Source organism: Caretta caretta, chromosome 6 (assembly GCF_965140235.1).
Source record: "Caretta caretta isolate rCarCar2 chromosome 6, rCarCar1.hap1, whole genome shotgun sequence".
Taxonomy (NCBI): domain Eukaryota; kingdom Metazoa; phylum Chordata; order Testudines; family Cheloniidae; genus Caretta; species Caretta caretta.
The window spans coordinates 48414029-48432210 of record NC_134211.1 but is presented as its reverse complement, the minus strand read 5'-3'; the positions used below and the strand labels follow the sequence as shown (position 1 = coordinate 48432210).

The following is an 18182-nucleotide window of genomic DNA, read 5'->3' as shown; positions in this document are numbered from 1 at the left end:
ACCCACTCACTACATTGATCCCAGATGATGATTCAACTAGCTTTTTCACACGCAGCCACATAGCCTCATAGTATCCTCTTGCTTTGCTTTACCATTTTCACATGAGTCTGCTTCATTATTGAACCAACTGAATAAACTCCAGTAATAAATGAGTTATTTGGCCACAGATCAGTTTTGTTCATACTTTGACAAAATGAAGTTGCATCTTATTTTGCTCCCACTGAAACCATATCCCCTGAACAGAGACTTCCCTTCACAGACCATTTCCCAATCCTTCCTAGCTAACACTGAACTAACTACTCAGCAAAATACTCTGTGCCCCACCAACCCGCACACTGTCCCTTATCTTCACCAGCCCCAGGACCAGGATTCGTGATCCTGCCTCACTTCCTTCCTCCCATAAACCACCTCACAATGGGACCCAAGGGCCTCTTCTGATCGCGCTAGCAAACAGATTCTGGCAAATAGCTTTTCAGTTTGTCTATTGTGCTGAACTGAAGTAAAATACAAACATTTGTGATTAAAGAAAATTTTTGTTTCCACAAGTTAGGGCTTGAATAACCTTATTTCGTACTGTATTGCTATTTATATATTATTGGCTCTTTCTTTCGCTAAGACTTTTTTTCCTAAAAGAAGGTGGAAGAGCTTTGTCATAGACAGCAGGCCTTTAGGCAAGTCACTATATAAAAATAACTCTGATGAGAGCATAATGCAGGGTTTTGTTGTTTTCCCCCTCTCCCCTTTCCTGCAAGGGAGCCATGGAATACACTGCAGCATGCTGTCAGCCACTGAATCTCTGTTAAATACACCCTTGTATTTTTAATTTTAAATCATGCAAATATGATTCAGAATTAGCTAGTAAGATTTCTTGTTTGCAAGCCACATGGACTGTTTTTTCACTTGAGAAACACACCATTGTGACACAGTACTTTATATATTATGATGTCATATGAGACAGTGTAATATGCATTGCAACCAGTGCAATCACACACAAGTGAATGTCTACACCAAAAGAAAAGGAGTACTTGTGGCACCTTAGAGACTAACCAATTTATTTGAGCATAAGATTGCATCCGATGAAATGAGCTGTAGCTCACGAAATCTTATGCTCAAATAAATTGGTTAGTCTCTAAGGTGCCACAAGTACTCCTTTTCTTTTTGCGAATACAGACTAACACGGCTGTTACTCTGAAACCTACACCAAAATATTATCATTTGCTGATTCTTAACAGGGATAGATTTATTTAAAATAATCATCATGTTCTTTACCTTTTCAAGTATGCAAATAAGGGAGGGAAAGAGTTCAGTCTGTAATTTATAAAGAAATTTGGTTTTAGGCAGGAGAACATTCATATCCCTACTATAATATGATCAAACACTCACACCTTTATATTCACCAACTAGAATATATGAATCCATTGGCTACCGTTTGTTGACCTTCCTGTCTTAACGATGAGCCACACAACAGTAGAGAACCAATATGTAGTCTTTCGTATATAGCTTTTTAAAAAACAGAAATGAAAGGAAAGAAAATTAATTCAAAGAGTCTAGAATAGCATAGTTGCCATAGAAAAGGAATAACAAACCATCGGCAGAATGGGAGTTACTCAATTTTTTTCTTACACAAATGTACGATGGTCTCATGTTATGACACTGAGTATGCTGAAGAAGCTATATAGATTTCTGTATAGCACATGTTTTAATGCAATGATTGGCATGGCATGTAAGGACAGCCAAAGGAGGCTTGTGTGATTTAAGGCACAGGACTAGGAATGAGGAAAGGAGGAGAGTTCTATTTTTGCTGTGCCACAGACTTCTTATGTGACCGTGGTTGAGTCACAGAACTTCTGTGTCTATTGTCCCATCCGTACAACGATGTTAACAGCTACCTCAGAGGAGGCTTGCAATTGTAAAGTTAAATTCATTAATGTTAGTGGGGTGTTCTGGGTTTCTTGGAATGAAGGTGCTATAAAAGTGTAAATGTTATCATTACAGTATGTTTGTTTGAGATAGAGCTGCTAATGTCTTTCATTAATCAACTAAAACAGATTTGTCCCATCTATCAGACAGTGCCATAGAAATAGTATAAATATTTATGATAAGAACATACTGCATAATGCAGTTTAGATGTAAAAGATACAGTAATGATTTTCTGAACAAATATATACTTGGAGTCCATTACAGCAGTAATTTATGTGCAGTGACTGTACGTTTTGAAGTGGAAGATGGAGGTGGAACCCAATGTTGTCAGTTATATCACTGCTATGCAACAGGAAAATATCAGTGCCTAGCACAATGGGGACCCTTGGCACCACTGTGATGCACATGGATTAATAATCAAACTGTGTTGGTTTTTTTTATAATAGTATAGGAAAGTTAAATCAAAGACACACAGTAGGTGGAGGCATATGGAGAGGTTTTCACATGCTAGTGGATTAGGCCGTTTATATAAATCATGGCCATAGAGTGCAATCCTTCTTTTTCATAGCAAAACTACCATGGTCTTCAAATGGTGTCTAGCCTTATTGAGGAATTTGAGTGTGGCCACTTAATTCTAAGTTAAAATTAGTAAAGTTATTTACTTCTCTTGGTTCACTGATTTCTTTCCTACTATATATGTCTTACAATCTGCTAGTGCTGTTTGTTTGGGCTCAATGCTGCAAGGTGCTGAGAGCCATTAGGATATAAGAAACTCACAAGAAGGTACTGAAAACCTTGCAGATTTTTACCTTTCTTGGTCAAATTACAATACTGTGCAATAATAGCTAAATTCTGAAACTATGGCTCCTAATATACTTTTGGAGTAACTAAAGGACTGACCCTGCAAGCCTTAAAAGATTTTGCCTGTTCCCTTTGAACCTGTGAAATGGTTTGTGTGAAATTAGTACTGCTTGTGTGCATACAAATTACTCAAAAAAAAGGCTTTGCAGGATCAGGCCCTGCTAAGAATTGATATGTTGTGTTACTCTGAGCTTTTCAGATAAATCTGATTTATCTGACCTTTAGCTGTCATCACAGTGAATATAATTGAAATAGTGTATACTGCTAGTACAGGTGTTTTGTATTTGAACATCTATATGAACTATTGGCTCAAAATTAATATGCCTGTAGAATACCAGTTGATGAAATAGTCAGATTAAATTTAACCATTTTCATGGTAGCCAGATTGTATAACTTTGGAACTGCATCACTTAACACGTCATTTAAACCATTTTCCAGGGCACAAATAGACATCCCCGCATTGTTCACAAAAAAGTAGGCAGGCCATATTTTTATTATACACTTGCTGTTCAAGTGACTGAGCTGTCAAAACTCTGAGCACCCTCAATTCTCCTTCTAGTCAAAGGGAGTTGAAGGCACCTAGCATCTTACAAAATTTGACCCACAGTAACTGGAGCTGTGCCAAATAAATTAAAACTGAAAACCTATTTTATTTGTCATTTTAACAAAAAGGAAAATAGATTCATAGATTTTTAAGGCCTGAGATGTCCACCTTGATCATCTAATTATAACTGGAAAGTTTTTCATCATGAGGAACAGATAGTCATTTGCCATGGGGAAAAAAAATCTGATTAGGGAAACCGAAAGTGGCAACATTGTGGGAGGAAAGAAGAACTGACTATTAAAACATAAATTTGGTTTGCTGTTGGTTGATTGGTACTCTCGTCACACTTATGATGGGTTGCCTGTTTGTTGTCAAAAAATATTGGAAGCAAATTTTCCAAAAAACAGTGACTGGATGGCCCAAGGTATTTGTAAAGGGATAAAGAGCTTTTAACCGGTAGGTAGGTAGGTAGTTCAAATGCTGCCCAGGTCAGTAGTTTTCATAAACATAAACAAAAGTCATAATCTCCACCAAAAGATTGGTAATGCCAATCCCCTGTACCCATATCCATATAAATTATTGGCACCTTCACTAGGCAATGTCAGCAAAGGCTTTAGTGGACACTTAAAGACTAAACTAAGAGGTGGTCTCTGCAGGGATCATTTGAAGAGATTCAGGAAACTTTTTATATAAATGAGTAGGAATCAAAATAGGCACTAAAATTAACTCGTCATTTGATATTTTTAAGTTCAAAGCTAAAGTAAATAACATGCTTCAAGTAAGTTTCAAATTCATGTTTAAGCTCTGCATTTTTTTAGCTACCCTATTTCACTGTGTGAGATTTAAATCCTGACTTAGTCAGAGAGGGGACCAAACCAAAACCAACCACTCCTAGTATTTGAGGGGTGTTCATATTCAGAGCTAAACTTCATGCCCTAGTTACATATCTAGAACTCATACCCGAAGAGTCCTTTTTTTTGTAACATTAAGTTTCTCATTTAATTTTGTATTACTTTATAGAGACCATCGAGAGGGCAGAAAATGTAAATTTATCATGTTCTCTGGATTTTTTTAAACGTCTCATAGGCAAGATTTTAATTTATAATGATGATATGGCTTACCATTGATCATAGAGAGTTGGGTTTGTTTTGTGGGAAAGAACTGTGGAAACTTCTTGGTGCTTGTGCCTTAACCTGACCTTGTTACAAAAAGTACATTCATGTGTGAGATCTGTCCAAAAAAAAAAAAAACCAAACTTCATTTTTGTTACTCCAAAGCCACTTTTTTCTCTTGTTGGTAAGGAAAATCCTTCCTTCAGTTGCTGACGTTTCTGGATGTTTTCTGTTTTTAATTTCAGGAGCACAGAAGTAATGAGCACTGTCTCAGGTACACGAAGTACAACCATCACTTTTACAGTCCGGCCTGGACCCAGCCAGCCCATCACATTGCAGAGCAGGTCCCCAGACTATGACAGTAGGACATCAGGAGTGAGACATGCTCCAAGCCCTGTGGTTTCACCAACAGAGATTAACAAAGACATCATGCCTGCTCCTCTGACACCTGCTGCTTCAGCTTCATCTCCTTCTCCAACTCTCTCTGATGTATTTAGCCTACCCAGCCAGCCTCCTTCTGGGGACTTATTTGGCTTGAACACAGGTCGCAGCAGGTCTCCTTCTCCCTCAATATTGCAACAGCCAATCTCAAATAAGCCTTTTACAACTAAGCCTGTCCACCTGTGGACTAAACCAGATGTGGCAGATTGGTTGGAAAGTCTAAACTTAGGTGAACATAAAGAGACCTTCATGGACAATGAAATAGATGGCACCCATTTACCAAACCTTCAGAAGGAAGACTTGATAGACCTTGGAGTGACTAGAGTTGGGCACAGAATGAATATAGAAAGAGCTTTGAAACAGCTACTGGACAGATAAAAATGGCTACTCTTGCCTCTCAAACTTCTGTTATAAATAGAGATGGGCTGGTACTGAAATACGCAAAATGTCTTGGCTGTCTGTGAGTGCCAGCAAAAGAAGAAAAGGTTTAATTTAGCTGCTGGTACTCGGTAATGCAGACTGTATGTTTAGTGCCCAAGCTTAAACCCAAGTAAATGAAATTAATGGGGCTATTTTATTTCAAAGGTCGGGGTGGGGAGGTGTGGGGTGGAGATAGAGACAAAAGATAATTGTTAACTTTGAAATATTACCTATCCATTTATGATGCCCTTCAGCTGGACCCAGAACATGTACGTTTTTTCTTTTGGTTTAAAACCACAAGCATTTCATTTTTGAGCAGAAAACACCTTATTTTATATACACCGCTCCCCTGCCATCCAGGGTAATCTGTTCTTGACACTCTTGTCATGGAATCTCAACTTTTTTCCCCTTTTTGGCTTTTTTAAATAGATCCTCACATGCTTAACTTCTTTTTACCCGTTTTTAATCAATAAATAGCAGAAGCATTACTTCACCCCCTCTTTCACAATGTCATTTTGATCCAGTGTAGATCTTTGGTTTGTTGGCAGTGAAGCTGATAGTGCTGTTGGAGACTCTTGTTCAAAGGTAACTGTTCTGCTTTACTTAGGTATTTCTTTATTTCTGCGTTTATATTTAGCACAGTTCCAAGGTAGCAGAACAGGTTTTAAACATGGTGTACTGATGTGATAAGTAGAATGTGGAAACTATGTATAGACTGGAAGAGCATTCTCTGAGATACAAAGAAAAGAGGCTAGTTTGAACCAGACACCCCCATTTGGCAGCCAGATAAACTGCTAATGAGGCCTAACATTGACTATCTGAGCAGATTAAAATATGGTTGTGACGAGTGTTAGCTATACTGTGTCCATGTGCATCTTTAGACTTTTATAGTCAGATTTTTCAAATATGCTGAGCCCCCACAGATCCTGCTTAATTCATTGAGTTGCAAGTGCTCAACAACTCTGAAAAACTGGGATAGAAGACAGGATATTGCTTCCATGGAAGTTTGTGGGAATGTTGCCACTCACTTACCTGGGAGCAGGATAAGGCCTGTTAGTAGAAATAAAAATGTTTCAGCAGGTGATCTTCTACAGTTTAAAAACATATTTAAAGGGTAAATGTTAACAAGGGAGGGGACATGTGGTGTCCTAGAATGCAAGTGTTCCAAAAGGCCAGGAAAACAGAGAGGTCCAGATTTATTGACTTGGTTCCTCATTTCCATTTCCTGGCTAGTCTGGGTTGGGCTGTTGGCAGAGGAAGCATAGTCAATGCCTAAGCAGGAGCAGAAAGCTTCCCATCACTCTCTAGTGACTTCTTTACTGTAATCAGAAATTATTAGTGGCAGGGTCCAGAGAGTGATCCATCAAGCCCTGATCAGCATTACAGACAATTGGCCCGACTTTGGAGTTGATCGTTGACTGGTTCTGCACTCTCTGTGTGTCCTGGGGATACACCATTTTGGCAGATTTGATTTTTTTTTTTTTAAAGTTAACAATTTTCTCTATCTGACCCCTTTTATAATTAACACCTCTATTAATTTTTGTAAGAGTTTTGTGGGTCTTGCTTTCTGAACATTCAACCTGTTCAAGGTAGGCACATCATGTATGGACAGCCAGACTCTCAACCTACCATACCATCAGGTTCTCCCATCTTTTGGAAAGTTCCTGATTTTTTTTCCCTTGCTATGGTCCAGCCGATCTCTAATTATAATTTTTTTTTCTTCTCACAATCAAGTGTCTAATTAGGTCTGCAACAGCCCTAGAACAAGTACATAAAGTTTAGCAATTTAAATACCTTTCTTTACTGCAAGTTTAAATAGTTGTACAGATAGTTTATAAGCACAATATTTTAAGAAAATAAGTGGCTGGTCTACTGGGCAGCCTTTGTGCCACTTCAGTGCTAGAATGTTAAAAACTTAAAAAAATAAATAAATACAAAAAATACAAAAAAAAAACACTTTTGTGGTTTAATACTATTTCTGTGGAATAATAAGTCTTGACCTTTTTAAATCAACCTCATTTGGATGCATCTGAACCAGCAGAGCTGTGTTATATTTTCTATTTTTCCTAGAACTTCTTCAAAGGAGGATGAATACTTCTTCAAAAGTGATTACACAATTAACAATGCATTAGCAAAGCAACTATTCAACCTCCTGCCCCCTTTATGGAACAACTCTTTTGACTTAACATCTGTTATTACACCCTTTGCAGGTCTATATTTGTATTTGAAAATTCCAAGTAACCTTGTAATAAAAATCAAATATTGAGGCATTTTACTTTCAAGAGTACTGAGTTTTTCCATAGTTACATGGCTATTGTTGCAGAGAATGACATTTTCATTCAGATATTCAATAATGGCACCTTAAGGCCATCAAATACTATAAAAAGTGTAAAAATGGTAATTCAGCCATCATTGTCTTCCATTTGGTGATATTACAGAATTCAGTAAATAAACCACTAATACCATGCTCCTTTTTGTTTCTTTGACTACAGTTGGTATTACCTCTATAATATGTGCCAGAAAATACATTAGATAATACGGTAGTAAAAGAAAATGTAGAAGATGACTTTTAAGCTGCTTTTTAATCACAATCTTATTGTTGAATTTAGGTTTAATGAGTGCTGACATACACAAGTAAATTACAGCTGATGGTAATCCCTTTCTTAAACAAGTGTTGTTTCTTGCTTATGTATCTTTTCAGGCACTTAAAGAATAGGTACAGTATAATTAGTAGAACAGAGATTAAAAACACTAAAGAGCTAATGAAATAGTTTATTTTTACATTGTGTCTTACTATCTAAAGGGTAACAGGGCCTGAAAGGATCTACTTTTACCAATAAAATACACCTCTGCCGAGATGAATTGGTCTCTAGCTCTGTTTGATGACTTTGCTACAGAAAGCAATAGTAACAGATATAAGTCCTAGTATTTTCATCAGTTTTGAAAATGTGGGGGTGGGGGAATGGCCCTATTATTTCACGCTACTATGATAGTGGAGAAGAAAATGTTAGAGATCTATGAAACATGTTATGATATTCCAGGTTTTAGGATCAACTTTTGTTTATATACTGTAATTTAAATAAATTGCATTTACATGCCTAGTTTCTGTAATATTTGTGTATACAATACCAAAATCACACAAGATGTAAATTGTGTATAACTGCAGGCTCCTTTCCCTGAGTGTCTGGGAACATTTTAAGTTTCATTCATATATTATAAAATGACTAGATGTGACTGTTGATTTACAGAATTTACATATCACAAAAGCTAATTATTTGTGGTACTTAAGTTAATAAAAATAGTGATTTTCTGAGTTCTTAAACAAGCATTACCCAGTTGATCTGGCAATGATTGTGTGTAAGCCACAAATATTGATAATTTTTCCATTACATTTTTTCTTTTCTTTTCTAGATATTAATGTTTCTCAATATAGTTTGTGTAACAATTTGTGTTCACGTTATCTATGTTGCTGTAATTTTTGTGCTTTAATTCCTCTTATTTCGAATTGATTAAAAATCAAGCTCCTGTAACTTGCACTTTCCCCGATCCTTAATACTCTTGTATGGCAACCAAAATTCCTGTAAGAAATAAATATAATATTGCACTAAGGTTGTGGTTCTGATTGCAAACAGTGAAAGCTGTCTGAATTTTTGTTAAAAAGTTGCCAAACTTACAATCTAATGTAACGTTATTGAAACAGCAGAAAATGCTTTAACTGCATATAGCTAGAGAGAAAATGGGTTTATCAAATATTAGGGGGGGAAGTTTGCTTTGGTTTATCTTTTAGTTAAAGATTTTTAATGCTGAAACCAAATAGGTTTTGAATTTCAGATTTACATATAAGATTTGAAAAGTAAAGAATTTTGTTAAGTGATGGGTTTCAGAGTAGCAGCCATGTTAGTCTGTATTCGCAAAAAGAAAAGGAGTACTAGTGGCACCTTAGAGACTAACCAATAAATTGGTTAGTCTCTAAGGTGCCACTAGTACTCCTTTTCTTTTTGCGTTAAGTGATGGAACTTTTTTTTTTTTTTTGGCTTGGAAGTGATTTCAGCTGATCATTTTTCTGGACTTGAGGTCGGTCTTTATTTTGGTGTTATCAAATAAGTGTAGCTGATTATGCAAGACATTTGAATTGTTGGCCTACCTAGCAATCTGGTGAAATTCTAACGGTTTTTGTAGGAGAGAGCCGCATTACAAAGAGTGAAGAAAAAGCAGCAGCAGTCCTTATCCAGAGTCCAGACCTCTTGCGATAGTCACTACCGCCAGACTTCATTAGTACTTTGGATAAGTTGGGCTCCACATTCTTCTTCTATCTTTAATTGTAACTTGAAGAATTTTTTTAGATATTGAAATAAATATTTTAACGGCAGTCATTCTGTTTTATATCTAATACTTCCTTTTTTTTCCTGGCATGATGATCTATTTCTTCTACTTTTTTTTTATTTATTTCCTGTTTTCCTACATATTATTCTAATATCAACAGCTTTGTTTTATTTCAGGTATTTTAATAATTCACTTATACAGAATATCTTTGTATCTGTCAGTATACATGTCAGTAGATGATCAAATTAATCATAAAAATAGTTGTGTAATACACAACTATAGCATGCTGTGGAACTGCTAATTCTATGTGGGAATCAAGGTGGTTATACAACCAGTTTTCTGAGAGCAGAATATTTAATAATTTATATTATTATCCAAATTATATTGGTGGTTTTTTTTCTCTTGTTCCTGTAACATGTTTCTGCATTTCACAGTCTTCACAGTTTTATGTCCAAGACCACAACAAAATACTGTCCAGTGCGACTAACCTGGAACAGTATGGTTATCGGAAATCCTAACTCAATGATGCTTCAAAACACACACAAAGGAAAACAAGTGTGTGCCTTGGATGTTTTGAATCTGATCTGCATAAAACCATGTTGTATTCAAATGATGTACTTAGAGGAAAGGAACATGTATCCATGTATTGTCGTAGCTGATAAAATAGTTAGAGTGCCTTGTTTTCTGAACTGAGAAGTCCCTATCAATGCACAACTAAAAATGGTTAAAAAAACTGAAATGTTAAGATCTAGATGATATTCTGGGGCCTTCTCTTGATCATGAGACTATATGACTTAATCACAGTCATTTAAATTAAACTAAATAAAATAAAGAAAATTGAAATCAGATTGTGTTTGTTAATTTCCATTAACAAATGTATTACTAGAACATACACTTAGAATGTAATTATTTAGTTGAGTGTACTGTATTTTGATTGCAAGGTAACAGATACAATAACTAGAACAAATAAGCTTTTGCTTTTAATTATGTTAATGTTTTATGCTGACATCTAGTGGTCTTTGAGGGCCATGGTCTCAGAGCTATATTTTTATATAGGCACAGAATGTTTTAAAACCTTTATTTATTTGGCTTTAAAATATAATTAATATACACATTCTTTCAACAGAAATTCATCAAAATAAATCTGACAACTGCATGTTGGGCCAACTACATAAGTCAAATAATAAGGCTGAATTATTGTCACATTTTTTCAGAAAATAAGCAGCGTTTTAAGGAATTGCAATATGATGTTTTTCAGATTGCATCTCTGTACTGCCCCTTCAACTTTAGTAGGCATGTTTTTGTTAGGGTGACAAAAGATGAAAATAGATTTTTGCCTACCGCACTGAAAATCTTGAACCACTAAAAAAGTTTCATTAAAATGTTAAAGATAAGCCAGAATTTTCAAATCCAGATGGCAAATGCCCTAAAGTTCAGGGTGCTTTGAGTGGGGGAGCTAGTTCAGTAGATCGTAATGGCTGGTGGTCATTTCCCAAAATGTGGATACAGAACTGTGGTTGGATTTTTTTAACCCACAGTGTATGCAGGCCTAACTCTAAAAAGCGTGAGTATGGATTTCTAACTTGAAGTTTCCTGGTTAGGTTTAGAAGTTAATGTACGAGTTGGAGAACAGCACTATATTTATTAAAATGTACTGGCATAAATGCTCAGCCTACTATACTCCTTTTACCCTCCGAGATTCTACAACAGCCACTGTAGAGAAATCTCAAGCTGTACTTAATAACATTAGTATTTTAAAGAACTAGTTTTTCCACTCACGCCTTTCCATAACCTTAAATTGTGTCTATTTTAAACTTCCTTATATAAGAACTGAGGTGAGATGTTGGATATCTGCCAGATCTCAGGCTTCAGTTAATTCTCTTCCCCTTGAACAAACTTCTGAAAACTTTTTTTTTCCACTGAGATGCGTATGTATGTTCTCTTTTAAGGATGAGCCTGAAGAAAATTATAGGCTTGGTGTGACCACATTATGGCTATTTTTAAATTAATATTGATCATGTAAGCTCACATGAGCTGGGTGAGGGGAGTTGACTTCCAGATGCAAAGGAGACTAGTATAGAATTAGAAATTGTGCTGCTTTGCTGTTGCCAGTTTATCAGAACACCTCAAAATAATTTTAATCAGATTTCTAAATAGACAAACTAGAGATATATATTTAAATGCATCTTGCTAAAATAATACTTTCTTACCATTACTCCGGTAAGGCCACATCTCCTATCCACTATCCATTTTGTTACAACAATGTAATCAGCTACCTTTCCTCTATGCAGGGAGGGGTGGAATCACTGAGTATAAGCAACATTCCAAAACTATTGCCTCTTCTCTTTCATTCAAATGTAATACTTTACCAACACAATAATACTTTCCTCTGAGAAGCTCTAACCACTCTAGAAATGTTGGTAAGTGTTCGCTGCAGGTGCAGCGATTGAAGCACAGAAAGGTGAAGTGTTTTGCGGATGATACCAAGCTGAGGGGGGAAGGGGGGGCAAATGCTTTAGAGAATAGGATTAAAATTCAAAATGAGTTGGACTAATGGTATAAAGTAAATAGGATAAAATTCCACAGGGACAAATGCAAGGTACTTCACTTGGGAAGGAACAATCAGCTGCATGCATACAAAATGGGAAATGACTGCCTAGGAAGGAGTACTGCAGAAAGAGATCTGGGGGATCACAAGCTAAATATGAGTCAACACTATTGCAAAAAAAGAAACCTCATCCTGAGCTGTATTACCAGGAGTGTTGTAAGCAAGACGTGAGAAGTAATTCTTCCACTCTATTCCTTGCTGATTAGGCCCCAACTGGAGTGTTGTGTCCAGTTCTGGGTTCCACATTTCAGGAAAGATGTGGAGAAAGTTCAGAGAAGAGCAACAAAAATTATTAAAGGTCTAGAAAACGTGACGTATGAGGGAAGACTGAAATAAATTTGTTTAGTCTGGAAGACAGGTGGTACTCTGAACCTCAAAGCAAATCCCCATATTCATCCCTGTTGTATGATTATATTTATTACAAAGCATGCCATGTAAGATATATGAAAAAGTCATGATCTACTGAAACCCATTGTTCCATCCAAATATGTATACCGTTAGTAGGCATGAAGTTGAGATTTTGCTGCATGGCTGTTACTGAAATATGTTGGAAGTTTGAGAGGCTCAACTGCTAATTCCCCAGTGACAACAAGGGTGGTGCTCCACACCCATTATTCGGCTGAGGAGTTGTTAGCAAGGGATTTACAATTCTGTAAGACACACACCACATAATGGGGGATTGCTCAACCCTGTGACTCAGCAAAGCCCACCAGGAACATCTCTGGGCTAATGTTTTCCAGGCACGTGGATTGAGGATATAAAATAGACAGTGGCATCATGCTTTTGCCTTTCTCCTCTCCCATCTATGCTGGAAGCAACATGAACACAGGGAAGATAATACAACAGGCTTACCCTTATAAGCCTGGGATCAGTCTCCTCAGTTGAAGTTTTTAAGAACTGTAACATTGGGTGAGGTGAGAAAACTGCTTGATCCCAATACTGCCTACTGTAATAAGATTTAGACTGTATGCTTATGCTAATCTGATGAGGTTCAATAAGGATAAGTGCAGGGTCCTGCACTTAGGACGGAAGAACCCAATGCACAGCTACAGACTAGGGACCGAATGGCTAGGCAGCAGTTCTGCGGAAAAGGACCTAGGGGTGACAGTGGACGAGAAGCTGGATATGAGTCAGCAGTGTGCCCTTGTTGCCAAGAAGGCCAATGGCATTTTGGGATGTATAAGTAGGGGCATAGCGAGCAGATCGAGGGACGTGATCGTTCCCCTCTATTCGACATTGGTGAGGCCTCATCTGGAGTACTGTGTCCAGTTTTGGGCCCCACACTACAAGAAGGATGTGGATAAATTGGAGAGAGTCCAGCGAAGGGCAACAAAAATGATTAGGGGTCTGGAACACATGACTTATGAGGAGAGGCTGAGGGAGCTGGGATTGTTTAGCCTGCAGAAGAGAAGAATGAGGGGGGATTTGATAGCTGCTTTCAACTACCTGAAAGGGGGTTCCAAAGAGGATGGCTCTAGACTGTTCTCAATGGTAGCAGATGACAGAACGAGGAGTAATGGTCTCAAGCTGCAGTGGGAGAGGTTTAGATTGGATATTAGGAAAAACTTTTTCACTAAGAGGGTGGTGAAACACTGGAATGCGTTACCTAGGGAGGTGGTAGAATCTCCTTCCTTAGAGGTTTTTAAGGTCAGGCTTGACAAAGCCCTGGCTGGGATGATTTAACTGGGAATTGGTCCTGCTTCGAGCAGGGGGTTGGACTAGATGACCTTCTGGGGTCCCTTCCAACCCTTATATTCTATGATTCTATGATTCTTACCTTTTATTTTTTTGGTAACTATCTCTGACCTTTCGTGCCTACCATTTATAATCACTTTAAAACAGATTTATTAACTACAGAAAGATTTTATTTCACCTAAAACAATGTTTTGGTTGAAGTGCTTGGAAAATCTCAGCTCAGTTTATAAGCTCAACACAGGGAGGGGTTGAAAGGTAATAAACTTATATGGCTACTGGTCAGGCTTCTGACCAGGGCAAGATATTACAGTTCTGAGATGCAAGGCTCAGGAACTGCGGGGGGGGGGATTGCCTGGTGCCTTTCTGTGCGATTCATGAGTGGCTCAGGGAGTATTCATACAATCCAGATGTGTGGCGGGGGCTCCATATGCTATTGGGCTGGGTGATAACTGTGCCTGGAAGAGTTTGATGCTTGTCACTATCAAAGCATTGTAAGAGACCGCCCAGGCTGGAGAGTTAATGGGACACAGCAGTACCCTGCTCTCCGCTTGCTTGCTTGCCAGGGATCCTGTCACAGGACACAATAATTTTCAAGTACATAAAAGTTTGTTGCAAGGAGGAGTGAGAAAAACAGTTCTTGTTAACCTCTGCAACTAGGACAAGAAGCAATGGGCTTAAATTGCAGCAAGGGCAGTTTAGCTTGGACATTGGGAAAAACTTCCTGTCAGGGTGGCAAGCACTAGCATAAATTGCCTAGAGAAGTTGTAGACTTAAGAGCAGGTTCAGCAAACACCAGTCAGGGATGATCTAGGTAATACTTAGTCCTGCCATGAGTCAGGGACTGGAATAGATGACCTTTCAAGGTCCCTTCCAATCCTATGATTTTATGATGATGAGCAATGCACTTTCAGAGCTAGACACATGGACGATAACCTTTCTAGTGCATCATCTCTGGACTTAGACAGTTTCTTACATTGCTACACTATTATGGAGAGGAATTAGGAAACCTTTAAAGTGTCATCAAGACCATCTGTAAAATATTTTTGCCATGAACCTTTTACAACTTCAAAGTGAAGAGACAACTGCTGAAACATAAGTAAGTTGTAATATTACAAATAGAATAGCAATTTATGTGCTGTCCGGTAGCCTGATAACCTAGATGCATAAGTATACCCATGACTTCAAAAAAGTGAAAGTGTTATTTGTTCCCTTAGTCACTAAATTAGATGAGGAAAATCTAAATCCAGGATTTTTTTTTTTAAATTTCTCTCTCTGTCTTCTGTGGTGTTTGCTGAAGAATATATCTAGTATTTCTTACCAAATAAGGGCTGGAGTCATTAGGGGAATTTAGGTGCTTAACTGAACCTTTAGGCACCTAACTACACCATTTAGCTACCACTCATCACAGAAACCCCAGCTCAGTTGCTGCCTTCTGACGTTGTTGATGCCTACATTCGTACTGGTAAAGTGCCCGAATTTCTGCAGTGGACATGCACCACTGAGCAGCCCAGCACCCTATGTGATGCCTCAGCTCTGGTGCCATTCACCATATGAAGAAAAGGAGTAGTGGTGGCACCATAGAGACTAACAAATTTATTTGAGCATAAGCTTTTGTGAGCTACTTCATCGCTTTTGTGAGCTACTTCATCACTTTTGTGAGCATCACTTCATCAAATGCATTCAGTGGAAAATACAATGGGGAGATTTATATACACAGAGAACATGAAACAATGGGTGTTACCATACACACTGTAACCAGAGAGATCATTTAAGGTGAGCTAGTACCAGCAGGAGAGAAAAAAAAAACAACCTTTTGTGGTGATAATCAAGGTGGGCCATTTCCAGCATTTGACAAGAACATCTGAGGAACAGTGGGGGGAGGGAGGGGATTCGTTCTTGTCAACTGCTGGAAATGGCCCACCTTGATTGTCACTACAAAAGGTTTATTTCCTCCTCCTCCTCCCCCCTCCCCCCCTTGCTGGTAATAGCTCACCTTAAGTGATCACTCTCTTGTTATAGTGTGTGTGGTAACACTCATTGTTTCATGTTCTCTGTGTATATAAATCTCCCCACTGTATTTTCCACAGTATGCATCCGATGAAGTGAGCTGTAGCTCACGAAAGCTCATGCTCAAATAAATTGGTTAGTCTCTAAGGTGCCACAAGTCCTCCTTTTCTTTTTGCGGATACAGACTAACACAGCTGCTACTCTGAAACCTGTCATTATTCACAGTATGGTTTTCCTTACCTATCTTGCCTGCAGGACCTGCTCTGGTAGACACACCCTGAGGCTGCCTTAAACACATCTATCAGAATGGCCCTTATGCAAAACCGAGGAGGGTGGTGGTGGGGCCTTGCTGCCCTTCTTGTCTGCTCGGCCAGTGGTTAGAGCACTCCCCCAGGATGTGGGAAATTCAAGTTCAAAGCCCCAACTGGGCACTGCTGCCTTTTTTTTAAAAAAAAGGAAAACTGACAGGGAGTGGGTTCGTGGCTGTGAATCCTGAGGAGGGAGAGGTGCCTCTATCCAGCCCAGAGTTAGGCACCAAACTCCTTTCAGGGGTAGGATTTAGGGCCCCGCCCCCACCATTTCCTATTGGCTACTTTAGGAGGTTCCCCATTCAGCTTTCTGGCTGTTGTAGATCCCATCCTCTTCCCCGTGTGTAGTACACGGATTTTGGCTCCTAACTCAGGGCTGTCGATTCAATTAGGCAGTAGGTTGCCTAAAGATTAGGTGTTAAAACGCTGAGTCCTATGGGCCCTTTATGGAGATAGCGCTCAATGCCTAAAACAGATGCAGCTGTAGTTTATCCAGATAGAGAGCGAGTTTGTTAGTACTTAGTCTTCTTTAGCCTATGAAGATAATGTTGCATTCAGAAGATGCACTTTGGAGTGTCGTCCGTCCATCCCCGCCCCAAGTGTGCCCCTTGAGCACCCTAGTGGTGACTTCCTCTCTTGCTTGAGGAGGCCATATCACAGTCCACAGAACAGAACACAGCAAAGAACACTTTCATGCACAAGCTGAAACCAGAACTCAAAATAAACCTCTGTGGAACAGGAACCGCAGTATGGATCTAAGCCATAGAGTTTGAGGTAAGACCCTAGCAGTTATGAGTCAAGAGCATTATAAGCTGGGGCCCACATAGTTTGAGATTTCACAGCTGCACAGTTTGCCCTAGAATCGACCCTTGGCTGAAGAACTATGCTTCAGCATCCAAGATTTCATTTTACAAAAGGTTTTTGCTTGCTTGTGGTTGTGAAGAAAATCTTGAAAACCTCAAATCAATGTAAACCGATGCACTGATATTGTGCCTGAAACCACACCTGTGGAGGGTTTGGACTGCCTTATTGGGGTATTAACTCAAACGTAAAATGTGTCAGTGTAAATAGCAAGTATTAACTATAGCACTGCTGCTCATTTTAACACCTGAACCCAAAACTACTGCTTTGCTTTCCTGGGTAGTAGAGAGGAGGTGGGGCTTTTGACAATCTCCCAGAGCTTCCAACTCTATTTTGACAACAACTGTTGAAGTTATGGGTTGCCAAAACTACATTGAAAACTGAAGTTAACAAAATTAATAGACTGTAATAGGAAAATAAAAGGGCCCTGTTTTGTTTATATTGCTCACTTTTATACTTAAATACCTCAATTTTAAACATTTAAAGGAAATGGACAATTTTCAGCATACTTCAGAATCCAGGGGCTTTACCACAAAATGTACAACCCTCAAAGTATGCAGGGCCTTAACTACAGTAAGTCTACCATAGGCAATAGATTTCATCTGTGAGACCAAGAAATAGCAACCATAAGGTTAGAGGTGTGAGGCCATCACAGCAAATTTCCTTTTAGCCCTAAGGACTAGGTCTATAAATCAGATCCCTTTGTAAACTAAGTACTCAAGTTAAATCCTCCTGAAGTACTCAGATTTTCAAGAATTGCACTGTCATTACATAATGCACAATATATTGTGTATACAGCATGTGTTCTGACATAAGTAACTTTAACAATAGCTAAACATCAATGTGTGTATTTGACGCAAAGTTTGAGAGATGTATTAAAGAGTATGCAGTGTTTAAGTAAATGCCAATAGCTTGGACATTTATAACAATGACTGTACTGTTTAAGGGTTACTTGCATTCATTGTGTGAACTGTGCTTTTTTTTTTTTTTTTTTTCTTGAACAGGCCGTGTCCCTCTTGAACTAGTATTTCAAGAGTTGTTATTGCATACATAGTGGCCTGGATTTAATAAATGAGAGCATG

General features: G+C 38.3%; 1 protein-coding gene across 9 annotated transcripts in view; it reads left to right on the top strand.

Moving 5' to 3' along the window:
- The window catches only part of SHANK2 (SH3 and multiple ankyrin repeat domains 2), a 539125-nt gene extending 530219 nt beyond the window's left edge, over positions 1-8906 (top strand). For all 9 annotated transcript variants that reach the window (XM_075129488.1, XM_075129487.1, XM_048855923.2 and 6 more), the window contains one exon: positions 4683-8906. In XM_075129488.1, the coding sequence (XP_074985589.1) occupies positions 4683-5256 (574 nt within the window). In that variant the 3' untranslated portion in view covers positions 5257-8906. The remainder of the gene's footprint in view (positions 1-4682) is intronic.
- Positions 8907-18182: the final 9276 nt, after the last annotated feature.